Below are 12,802 nucleotides of genomic sequence, written 5' to 3' on the forward strand. Positions count from 1 at the left end.
CCCCAAAGCTGCGCATAGGAGCTCGTGTACATAGGACAAAATATGGTTCTTTTGAAGATGGACAAAAAACGGTATACTTTTGAAACGGCTGTGAGCCTGTGAATCGTAACGCACATAGGATACAGCTTGAATACGGTGCACAGAGGTAGTACACTGCATTACCCGGAGAGCGCTACCAATGCAGGTGGCCATATCTACAGACCCAAAGTGCATTCTGGACCTGCATGTGAACTTGCATTAGGAGCGTCCTCAGGATGGTTTCGTTCCGTACCGCACAATCTTTTATTGCATTCATCCCTTTTTTTTGCTTTATTAATTTTGTTATCTGCAACTTGGCCTGCTACTTACCACCTGTTGATGAAACCAAATATCGTTATTCCAAAGCAATCCGTAGAGCTAAAAGGAACCCCTGCCCGCCGTCGGAAGACGTCCGTTCAACATGTCTACAGTTTGTGAGCCGGCGAGAGAAGCCTCACGTCCTTAAGGGTTGTGGCACGGATCCCTTCTGATTACTTTTCCTTGCTCGTTTCCCTAATACCCCCAACGCTGCTCTGATGCTTATTTTTGCCCAGCATCAGGAAGTTGAACTAAAAAAAAAAAGCATGGATTTGGGACAGACTTCTCTAGATCACGATTTGTGGTCAGGACGGACATCAGAAAGGTTATGAGGTCATTTTACCCCCCCCCCCCCTTACTCCATAGCGCGAGCTCATTTATTTTGCACAAAGCTCCAACATAAGGGTTACTATGTTAATTTATCAAAAAAGTTGGTAATTTAGTTCAGTTTGTTTTGGGTTTTCTTCTTTAAACTTTTTAACCATGATTTGAGAAGAAATCTGTATTTTCTGTGCAGGCTGTGTGACCATGAAGTACATAGATGAAATTAATTTTGTCATTTCTTATCCTCCCGTTTTGTTTCTAAAGAATTGTCTCATTTCCATTCACCTCTCAGATACTTTCAATAACTTTCATACTGTTTTTGTGTCCAACTGAGGCGCGTTTGGTCCCGTTAACCCTTTCTAAAACGAAAGTTGCTTTTTTTTTGTTGTTTTCTGTTACGGAAAAAAAAAAGCGTTTGGAGATTTCATGACTTGGTCTACGCTCAATCGTTTAGTTTCTTTACCACGCTTGTATATATTTTCAGAGTGGCCGCGCACGTTTTGATATTTTGAAGCAGTGTTAGTATGGGGACGGAGAGACTCGCCGTGAAACCTCCAGCATTCTCCTTGCTGTAGTAAATGGTGCATTACAACGAACTTTCTGGAAGCTGCGCCGTGTTCTATTCATTTCTTATAAACTCCGAGCAATGAGTAAAATTTGTATGTCGACTGGTTTTATGGACGCTTGAGACGTAAGAGCGTCTGCGAGATTTGTATTCCAGAAGTGTCGTCTAATACAGCCGGCGGCGTGAACCTGACTCCGTTTCCATTACAGGGGGTTCATTTTAGGACTCCAACATCGACAGACACAAAAAACGTGTGTTCTTACTCCAGCTAATCTATCACACTACAAAAAAAAATCATTGAAACACACCTGCCTGATGGGGTTTTAAGGCCGTAGATATTTTGGCTGGTGCACTTTTAATAATAATAGAAAAAAAAAGTCAATTTTTATTATTATCCCATGTTAAGCATTCGTTCAAATGAAAGCCATGCTGATAATCGCTACCCGTTGTTAGCACCCCCTGCCCGTGGGATCACGGTCTGTAAATAAACCACGCAAAAGCAACACTTCCCTTTAATTCCAAGTGGGCATTTCTTGAGTATTTGTTAGGAAGTGAGATGGAGTGTTCCTCGACTCTCCTGTCTAGATTAATTAAAAGCCATCCATGTCTCAAGCCCTAGCCTTCAACAGTATGCTTTGTTTCCTCGATTCACTGTTCTCTATTATTATTATTATTATATTTTATTTATATAGTGCCCACAATTTATACTGCGCTTAAAACAATACAGTATTTTCAAGGGGTCTGACAAGAGTGACAGACTGAGACAATCCGATACATTAGGTGGAGAGACTCGGCTCAGGAGCTTACTCATCTTCCTCTAGAAAGGAATCTTAAATGTTTCTCACGCACGAGAATAAATTCCTTATTAATTTCGCGTTGGGTCTTGACGGTGCGTTTCAAAGGCCGGTACACAGACCAATAAATATTCTGTTTTAGAATGGATCTTAGTGGGTCTATGGTGCTGAACGCCGCTCGATTACTACATTTCATTCTCGAGTGTTTGATATCGTAAGTGAAGACCGTCGGCTTTTTCCCCATATGGATTCAAAATGTCTCGGCCACAGAGAGCCCCCCCCCCCCGTTATGTTTTATTTCACTCCAACCCCATGATTTAGTTTTTCTCTTGACCTTTATAAAAACAAATGATGAAATGGTGGGGGGCAAAAAAGGTGAAAACACAAAAAATTACTGGATTTCTTTTTGATATGCATTAACGTGCGGCTTCGTTTCTTTAATTGTATAAGAAAAATGGACAAATCCACACAAATATTATAAAAAAAAAACAAAAAAACCCCCTCTTTTCTGTTGTCTTCACTTGAATTGCTGGAGAAAGAGAGAAAAAAAGTGATAGAATACAATTTCCCAAAATACACAAATTACAAGTTATATAGTATATGTAATATAAATGTATATAATATATGGATGTATAATATATGAGACTCAAGGCTTAGACAGCTGTGTAGAGTAAAAGATACTTTTTAGATTTGGAATATCTGTCTTTCTAGAATTCCACCTTCTTTCTCCTACGTTGTGCTGTCTTGTCTCCAGAGGAAAAAGTTTGTTTTTATTAGACTTAAACCTGACAACCTCCACCCTCTTTGGTGAATACGGTACTCCTTCTCACAGTAACCCCTGGGGTTTTTGGCTCGGGGCAGGATGAAAATCATACCGTATGCAGCTCTCTGGGATTCCTATTTAATTAAACTTCATCTCGCCCCAACACACTGTGTAATGAACAAGCATCCCAGAGTATCATGGGGTTGGAGATGGCAGCAACCTATGAAATCCCGAAATGTGAGTGCGTGAGGTTTTTAAAATAAAAATAGAGCGAGACTGTATTTACTTCGCACAAATGTTTGGGCTCCTGACATCTGACAAAGAAGCGTCAAGCTTCACTACCCATCACACAGGGCAGGGTTTTATTTTCACAATTTAATTCCCTCGCCCAAAAGGGCAGGGAGTAGGGTCAAGGATGCCCCCTATAAGGGTTTTCTAATTATTTTTCTGTACCTCCCATAGTTTTTTTTTTTATTATATACTTTACCCACTCCATCCCCATAGGCACCCTCCCCGGTTTAATTTTTATAACCTCCACCACTGAGCATGCGTTGAAGAAAGAGGGGAAGATTGTTGCCCTTTCCCTTGGCTAAAAGGGGTACCTCAAGACCTCTACTCCCTTTTTTTTTTTTTTTTTTTTTTTTTTTTTTGTATTTAAATGTATATTTTTGTAGAGGGGGTGTGGGGTTTTGTTTTGTTTGTTTCAGAAGAGGGCATGTGAGTTTTCATTCGACTCGCCTGAAATAAGTGTTGCTATCTGAGAACATCGTAGAACCTGGTCTGTCGAGTGGACCCTTAAACTAGACTTGACCTTTTAGTGCTTCAATAAACAGTCACATGTCTTTTGAATTGATGTTAAATCTGTACCTGAAGCGCTCTACCCTTGGTCTCGATGGGCAAAGCGAAAGCTGAAATAGCGCATACGAAGCATATGCTTGCAAACAAGCAGAGGCCACCCATGATAGATGCGCTCAGCAGAACCTGCAAGAAAACAACCAAAAGTGTGTTTATTACAAATAAAGTAGGAAAAAAAGGCCAGTGGTGTTTTTCAAGACGTCTCGGTGGATCACGTTTCTTACTTGAGCTATGAACGGTGCGGCCATGGCTCCGATCCGACACAGAGAACCGCTTGTTCCCATCCCTATTGCTCTCATTACCGTCGGGTAAACCTGAAATGTGAAACAAGCAATGGCGTTTAATTATTACAACATAATTACTAACGAACAAAACATCTGGGTCCGAGTGCTGTGTCCTGGACTGGTGGATTTACCGACCTCGGCCGTGTAGACGTAGATGCTGATGAAATTGGCGGATACCAGCGCTCGGAGGCAGAAGAGAATTCCGATCAGACCCGACCTTGACGAGAAATTGAGCGAGATTTTATTCATTTATCCCAATAACAGACGTGTTTTGTGGGGTACGTCAAGCCTAGCTTTGGGCATGTGGGCATATTAATAATAAATTAGATTATTAATTCTAATTAATTCTAATAATTCTAATTAACAAAAATATTAAACTATATAATCTATAATACATTTAAATACAATAGAACCTTAAAATCCAAAGGAGCAGAATGGAATATTTTTTTAGTGTAGACTTTTGCTTGGATGAATTTATTATATATATATATATATATATATATATATATATATATATAGCTTTTATTCTGATCATTTTTACAATATGATTTTATGAATATGTTTAGATTATTTAATATGAGTCTTAATACTATGTTGTTTCACTAGTCCCCTTTTTTAAGGAGTTTTTAATGTATATCTTTCCTGGTAAGACCCTATGGCATTTTTATCTTTGACTTCTTTCTAAATTATTCATGTCTTTCTAAAGCCATGGTCTCCAGGGTCGGACGCAGTTATCTCACCGGTGATATATAAAGTGCATTGATACATTTTTATGACCTAATATCCTACCGGCTTTTCCCTCTGTCATCCTTAAACCTTAAACAATAGATAACTCCCAAGATAAGGTAGAATCGAAGCCACACATTCCCTTACAGCCGCTTTATGACTTCATCGCCCATAATCCAAACCGATATATAATACAAGAAGTGACCGTTAACTCATTAATAACCAGGAGAAGGGAAGTCATCAGCCTGACATGCAATATACACTCACTGCGACATGCAGATGTTGAGGAGTAAGAAGAAGACGCCAGTGGATGTCATCGTAATGCCAAGGGTCCAGCGTCGGCCAAGAAAATTAATGCCCAGAATATTAAAAGGGTTCACTGTATTCATAGAAAACAATAATACAACATGTTAAGGACATTCGCTGTATACATTATAACAGCATTGGTGTAGAATGCATTGGCATTCCACAAAGAACCTTCCGCGTTTCTCCTTGGAACCCCACACATGGACGCGTGACATCCACATAGAATATTTGCAGATGAAGGATTCGTTGGGACCCTGACCGGTTACGTTGCCAATACTCACACGCGATCTCGCCGACGGTACTTATAAGCATGGTTTGATAGTCGGAAGAGCTCAGCGTGTGACAGTAACACGGGGTGCTGCTTTCCTCCAGGACTTCTTCCTGCGCGCCGAGCGCCGGCTGGCCAGAGCCACACAATAGATTCCGCTCCAGCAGTTCTGTGCTGGCCAAGATGACGCCGTAGTAAGCAAAGGATATTCCAAGCCTGAATTCAAAAGAATACATCGAGTATCTTGGCGTCCGTTGTTCTTATAACTAGGTTTGCTTGCAACAAAAGGGACTGTCCCTCTAAAATAGGGCCACTTGGGGATTCAATGGCATTATGCAATTTTTTTTTATTTTTTTTTAATCTTGCTAATAATTATGAATCAAAATATAATCAACAATATTCAGTGCTGATAAGGCTTATGTGATATGTTAAAAGTGGGAATCAAGGAGCTATGGATTTAAGAAAATGTAGCACCGCGGTTAATGATATAACGGCACAATATTTGTAATCTTATAATGGTAATTAACAATAGAGAATAAACAAAAATCATTCGATTGGTTAATTTGCATCAATGGGGAACCAGTGAAATCTTTCGATGAAATTATCGGGCCAACTTTAATTCTTTAGTTTTTACTTTTACTATATATTCTGCCTCTACCAACCCTGTCTTCATTTTGTTTTCTCTGCCATTACAAAAATATTCCTTTTTTTACCAGATTATCCATATTTGCAGAGACGTCCGACGATATTTCGGATCTAGGAGATCCAAAAAGCTGCCCATATTGTCCTACAAGAAAGAAAACTACATCTCAAGGGCTATTTTTCTCAAATGAAATCCTAAAATATTAACAATAACAGGGAATATCCAGGAACTCCATAATTACGCTAGAATGAGATGCGACAAACATCACCCTCCATCTACAAACATGGAGAACGAACGCGTGCCTTCTAGGCCAAGTTGGCACCATTTTGAGGAAATTGATGTTTTATTGAAGCTAAAAATGCAGATGAGCCGCTTTGTAACGCCTCTGGGGTTAACATACCGGCTGCTCGTTGGCACGATGACAACTGTTGGTAAGAAAGTAGCACAAGGTAAGGAGAGTATTGTTGGTTGAAATAATGGTCGAATTCTCCTCAGAAAGAGTTTCCTTTAATTAGATCATGCGCATAATCGAGACAAGGCACACAACACACAAAAGTCGAAGCGTTGTCTGATTACATGTTTGAATTACATGGTTTATATAGCATCTTATCTACTTCTAATAGCATGCATTATTATGATTGGTTACTTTTCAAGCAAGTTACACCTCTTTAAGCTGCATAATTAAGAATGGCCTAGACTTGACCCTTTGCACATATATATAGAACAACTTAGAGTAGACGTGTTGGCGGAAACTCGTCCATATATCATTGACTAGACATTCCCTGCTTTCTTATGTCTTTGTCAGGAATAATATTTACGATCACATAAGCTTTCTTCTAACAAGTATATGGGCCAAACATGGTGGCCCATAGTCAAGAGTAGGTAGACCAAGCCACCAGACCACACATCTTCTGACTTAAGACAAATAACTGATCTCATTTTATGATGTACCTTCATCTCCCCATCACATGGAGGCCAATGAATTGGTCACTGCTTAAAACATTTAGGGAGAGCAGCCTACACTCCCATGGAAATGGCTTTTGAAGAGACAAGACAAGGTAAGGTTTTGAGAAATATGCCCCGAAAAGAGGTTAAATGTTACATTTTACCACCACTGGCTCACTGATGGTTCCCTCCGGCATCTTGGAGTGATTTATATTGGCGATCTTCTGCAAAGTGTTGACCGCTTCTAGGAGATTTCCCACCGAGACATTGAACCGAGCCGACTCTGGGATAAACTGCAATTGGGAAAACAAGATCCCTTTGTTAATTGTCCATGCCGGGGCTGTCCGAACGTAGCACAAAAGGGCCAAAAAATACTGCAGGTTTCAAGATACACAAGGATCGTGACTCTCATAATGGCAATTTTAGACTTTTTAGGGGCCACAGGCGAAACTAAGGCAAGCGACATTTCTCATGAAGTAAGGTAATAAGCGTAAATTTAAATCCTAAATACCTAAAATAAGCTAACTGAGCGGGTAATGAGTTTCTTACTTTGAAGACGATTACAAGAATGATGCCTGGAATGGACGCAAATCGGACGAGCCAGCGCCATCCTAAACTGGGATTGACAACCCACCCCAGTCCGATGATCAACAGCGATCCTGTCAACCAAAAGACCTGCCGACATAGAACAGATTAAAAAAATAAATAAAAAAAAATATATTATTACATTACTGAATTTGGATTTTTTTTTCAAGTTCTCTAGTTTTCCTTCCATGAAAAACATATAGGCAACAGGAGCATTTTATTAAGGTCGCGTTTTAAGGTAATAAATCGTTGGCTGTTTTTGGCGGAAATGGAAGCTTTACCTGTGACAAGGGCAGCATGTATCCTCGGAACTTCTTTGGCAGAAACTCGGTCTTAATAATTAGACTGGAAAAAGAAATATATAAAGAATAATTTAGAAGAAAGAGTCTTTAAAGAAAGGGGGTTGTTAGCTTAATTGTAGGATAGAGTAGGATATGAAGGAATCAGCTCCAGAATAGGTGTAAAGGCCCAAAATTGGCCACCATATTTGGTGGTGATAATGGCCATAATGCTCATGGGGTGTTGGGTATTAAACACAATATATTGTTTCTTGATATCTATCCAAGTCTTGTGTTGATGTCCTAAAGTCATCAGCTGGGTACTTACCCCTGCGCATGTCCTGAGACCCCACATCCTACCATGCATCGTAGGAAGACGAACCAGACGTACGACGGTGAGAAGGAGGTGAGCAGTGAGAAGAACGCCCCCCACAAGAAGGAAATCACCAGAATCTGCAAAGAGAACGGTAATGTAAATGTGAAGTTACTGGGACCGGACCTAACACGAGACCACGGACTGAATAAGGTCTGAATCTTTACAGCAGGAGAAGCAGGCAAAATAGATGGGGCCGAATGGGGCCGATCTGCCCATCAAATTCTATGTTTCTATGTGACACAAAAACCAAATATACAAAAATTCTAAAATAATGACCCAGTTAGACACTTTTTTGTGTTCTGTGTATCCATGGTAAGTTCTGTGAGGTGACATAGAAGCAAAATGAGACACGGGATCCAGTCACGGAGGATCCCTATAAAGTCCAGTTGGTGACACCACCTACCTTCCGGCGTCCGTATCTGTCCGCTAAAAGGCCGAGAAGGACACTAAACACCATGTATCCAAGAAATACCATCTGGAGAACAGGAGAACGGCACAATATCAAACAATTTGCTTAGATTTGTGTGTATTAAAGGCTTCTTGCTCTTGCGCTCTAAAATAACTGCAAATTCATTAAAAACAAAGTCAGGTGCGTAACTAGAAACCGCAGGAACCCAGTGTGAAAATTGCCCCCGGGTCCCCAACTTCACCAAGCAACATGTCCCACAGTGCCACCTTTGCCCCCAAACAGCTTGAAAGCACCTCCTTTCCCCCAAACAGCTTATGAGCGCCACCTTAGCTTCAAACACTGAAAAGAGTTTATTCACACAGTTTAAGTAAAAAAACCCATATCCTGCTGTTTCTATACACATTATTGGGGCTTTTATGGCTGTAGAACCCCGCGATACCCTCATCCCCAAATATACCGAGCTCCTAGAAAAAAGGGGCATCAGAGGAGGAAAGAGGAGGGCCTGATCCCCCCCAATAAACTCACCGTTGTTACCAGTGCAACCTGCCAGTTTTCAAGGTGCCATTCGCATCGTATTGAAGACGATATTACAGCCAAAAGCATGATTTCCATGGCTTCTGCAATCTAAAAACATTTTTAGACATTGAACACTGATAACGGGTAATTAGAAATGGGGCACGGCATAAGAAATGCTGTCATCCATCATAGGAGGCAGAGCTCAGACATGATGGTAGAGGAAAGAAGAAAAACGAGCTGTGAGTTGGTTGCTGACTGCCGAAAGAAAGTTTTACTTTACTGAGAGGATGGTAGATCAGTGGAGCTGCCTCCCAGCAGAAGTAGTAGAAGCTAATACAGTGAGGGTATTAAACATGCATGGGATAGACATATGGCTCCTGAAGACCAGGACGAGACCAATGGCTGATTAAGGTTTGAGTCTTTACAGCAGGATAAATGGGAGGCTAGATGGGGCCGAACTGGTCTGATCTACCGACAAATTCTATGTTTCTCTAAAATATCACCCAATTTTGATCCCGGAGTAAGGGACGTACCCCAGTACTGCCCATGATGAGAAAGAGCATGATATGGAAACGCCCAAAGCCAATGGTTTCCACCGCATCTTCCACCGAATACGTCTTGGGCCCTGAAAACGAGGCAAGACTCTATTATTTGAATGTGAAGGAAGCTTTAGATGTTACAAGAGTCCATTTTCACAAAACTCTTCATTTAAACATTTAGTGTGAATTATTCTTAAAAAAAAGTTACTTCAAATATGCCAAAAAGTCATTTCATGCGCAGCTTCGCTCTTGCCGGCGTATTGGCGTTGATGGGTCACGGCCCGCATCCTTTTCACTGACCTTTTGGGGTGTCGGGTTTTCGTGAGCTCAGTTCTTCCAAGGCTATTTTGTTAAATTTCAGCAGTTTGGGGTCCATTTTCTCGTACTTTTCACTACAAGCTGCGTTTGGAAACAGATAGAGAAAAATCATAACCCAACATGACAAAAATCACAAATAAACTCTCTGCAGTTCTTAGATCATGAATTTCCTTGTTATCTACTTTCAAAATATCCTCTGTCAACATTTTTTTTGGGGGGGCATAGTTTTCTGTTCTTGTTTCGGGCACAAAAAAAAAACTGGCTACCACTTTGCCCCACTCTCTCAGCAGCTTCTTTAAAGTCAGAGCTCCAGATGTCACTGACACATTTAGTGTAATGCTGTTTGGGGGGCAAAGATGGCACCGACAAACTGTTTGGGGCAAAGCTGGCAAATGGGAAGTGAGTGACATGTTACATAGTGAAGTTGGGGGCCCAAAAGAGTTGGAGCAGAAAATGGGTATGGTTAAAGGGGTTATGTTAAGGGGTGGAGTTAGGTATATAGCCACACCCACCGGGGGGGGCAGATCTTTGCACCCAGGCGTCAGTGACCCTAGCTCAGCCCTGAAGTTATGTTAGGGGGCATGAAGATGGAGGGGGGTGATTATGGTGCAGGATGTGGTGATGATGGTAGGAGATGTAAATGATGGTGGGGTAGGAGATATAATGATGTGAATATGGTGGTTGGGGATAATGATTGTGCTGGGGGTATGATGATGGCCAGAGGCATCTCTACACTAACACATACATACATATATCCATACAGTAACTCTAAGACCTTGAACATACATACATATACACACTTACAACATACATATACAATTACACATCCATATACACACACACAGCCTCTCTAACACCATTCACATACATACATATACACATACCCACTCTGACACCTTGCACATACATGCATACACACACTTAGAACATGCATATACAATTACACATACATACACACACACAGCCTCTCTAACACCATTCACATGCATACATATACACATACCCACTCTAACACCTTGCACATACATGCATACACACATTCTTACAATATAGAATTACACATACATACACACACAGCCACTCTAACACCATACACTTACATATACATACACATATCAAGCTAACATCACTTACACATACATACACGTATTCGGGAGAACATTAATCTCCATACCAAGTAACAGAGACCAGTGGAGCGATCGGGAGCAGTATCTGAGTATCTGATTACCAACCGGTCATAAGTGTTCACCAACAAAGGCGCTATTATGTGACCAGATTCTATTCCTCCAGGGATTGCAATATTAAGTGTCCATGAAGAATGACATGCAATTACTTTATTAACCCCTTGGGCACCCGAAGAGGGAATCAAGGCTTCCATTTATACTTTCTGATTCAAAATGTTTTAAAAAAAAGTCTTAGGGATGATATGGAGTTTAAGGGAAGCTTCCCATCAAACACTTATTTAGGGTTAAGATATATAGCTGGGGGGTTCTTGGCGTGACGGACACTCAGATCAGACAGCTTAATTATGTCTTTGTGGCATCACATCAACTGTAAAAGTGTTAAATCCTGAAAGTGAAATTCTCACCTTTGTTAAAATGTATCTTTTACATTTTTTTTTATATCTAATAGGGATTCTGCAAATACTAAACGGAAAAGAAATATAACGTTGTTACCTAATCCGGACACACTTTACATAGTTTATTAGAAACATAAAACTTGTTCTGAATTAATATTCTAGATTAATATCACACATTTACAATATCATTTCAAAAATACGATTCCTAGTAGATTGGTCTAAATTATGAATTCATATAATTTGTGTCTCTTATATGAATTATTTCATTTAAAATCGACGACGTCCAGATTTAACGACTCTGTAGTAGAATGTTGGGACAATGAGCTTTCACAGCTAGGTCAGGCATTTAAGGAAATGGACCATGGACCACGAGAATGTCATTTTGTGATCAGTATGAATAGTTTGCTGCTTTTTATGGTGCTAGTAGAAGCAACTCTCCGGTTTCCTTTGAAGGTGACTTTCTCACCACCTCATCGGGGACCGGGAGTAGAAGATCTCTAGATCACACGCATTCATTCCGATTCTCCTGCCTAGAATTTCCCCAATTCTTTTTGTTCCATATGGTGTATTTGTTCTTTTTAAACATTTCTTTAATTACCGACACAAGACCCTGGAGATAGGAGATCAGGATGAAGAATGGGCTATTAGAACCAATGTCTCTAAAGTCTAAATGGTCAACGGTAGATGCCAAAAAAACACTAATAATCCACTTTTCTGATTAACATAAATGTATTTTTAAATGATGGCTTGGATTTAAATACCCCCGTTGTGAGTATCCGGGCTTTTAGTACAACGTGGGCGATAACTAACTTGAGCCGACGAACAAGGCATCTACAAAAAGGACTTCTAATCTAACTCGAGATTTGCCTAAAGCTTTTACTGAAGCCATCCATTGTCTGCCTTACCTTGGATACCCTTCGGATTAAGCTTGCTTTCTTTCGTTGCCAGTGTATTCAGAGATTAGAGTTTATCCAACAAAAGTACATCGCCGGGTCTTAGCGCAGCCTGTGAGAGGTATCTCGTACCCTTTTCTCCTCCAAACTGGCCGTGCAGGGGTTGTCTACTCAGAAGTGTGTTCTTTGGCCACTCCTTTTATATTAACTTTAATTTTCCAGATGCTTAAACACTGGGCAAAAGCCGTTCCTTCCTTTACCAACATTTCCCTCCTTTACCAGCAGGTGAACTAAGGCTTCCATCAAGCGTATCTCATGTTATTTTAGTCCAAAGTGTTTGTGTAGGATGTAAAACCCTTGGGGGGGGCCATGTCACGTAGCCCAGATCTTATTTTACCTTTGACAGTAGCTGGGAAAACGTGGATATGATGGGAAAGTCAAGCGAGAAGAGGAAGACCTACCATCTCCAGCTAGGACCAGCTGAGACCTTTGGAGCATGG

General features: G+C 40.6%; 1 protein-coding gene across 1 annotated transcript; it reads right to left on the minus strand.

Annotated features, from left to right (window-relative positions):
• Positions 1–2,536: 2,536 nt before the first annotated feature.
• LOC149275483 (putative transporter SVOPL) lies at positions 2,537–9,590 on the minus strand. Its single transcript, XM_089504692.1, has 14 exons — positions 9,507–9,590; positions 8,983–9,081; positions 8,452–8,523; positions 8,001–8,125; positions 7,676–7,739; positions 7,359–7,484; positions 6,974–7,102; positions 5,935–6,008; positions 5,235–5,437; positions 4,915–5,026; positions 4,057–4,138; positions 3,862–3,951; positions 3,650–3,763; positions 2,537–2,548 (listed from the first exon to the last, which is right to left on the minus strand). Exons 1-14 carry the CDS (start codon positions 9,534–9,536, stop codon positions 2,537–2,539), a joined length of 1,332 nt encoding a protein of 443 aa, XP_089360818.1. The 5' UTR covers positions 9,537–9,590.
• Between the last annotated feature and the right edge of the window lie 3,212 nt (positions 9,591–12,802).

Source organism: Sceloporus occidentalis, unplaced genomic scaffold, assembly GCF_023333645.1.
Source record: "Sceloporus occidentalis isolate IW3139 unplaced genomic scaffold, rSceOcc1.0.p SCAF_284, whole genome shotgun sequence".
In the NCBI taxonomy this organism is placed as follows: domain Eukaryota; kingdom Metazoa; phylum Chordata; class Lepidosauria; order Squamata; family Phrynosomatidae; genus Sceloporus; species Sceloporus occidentalis.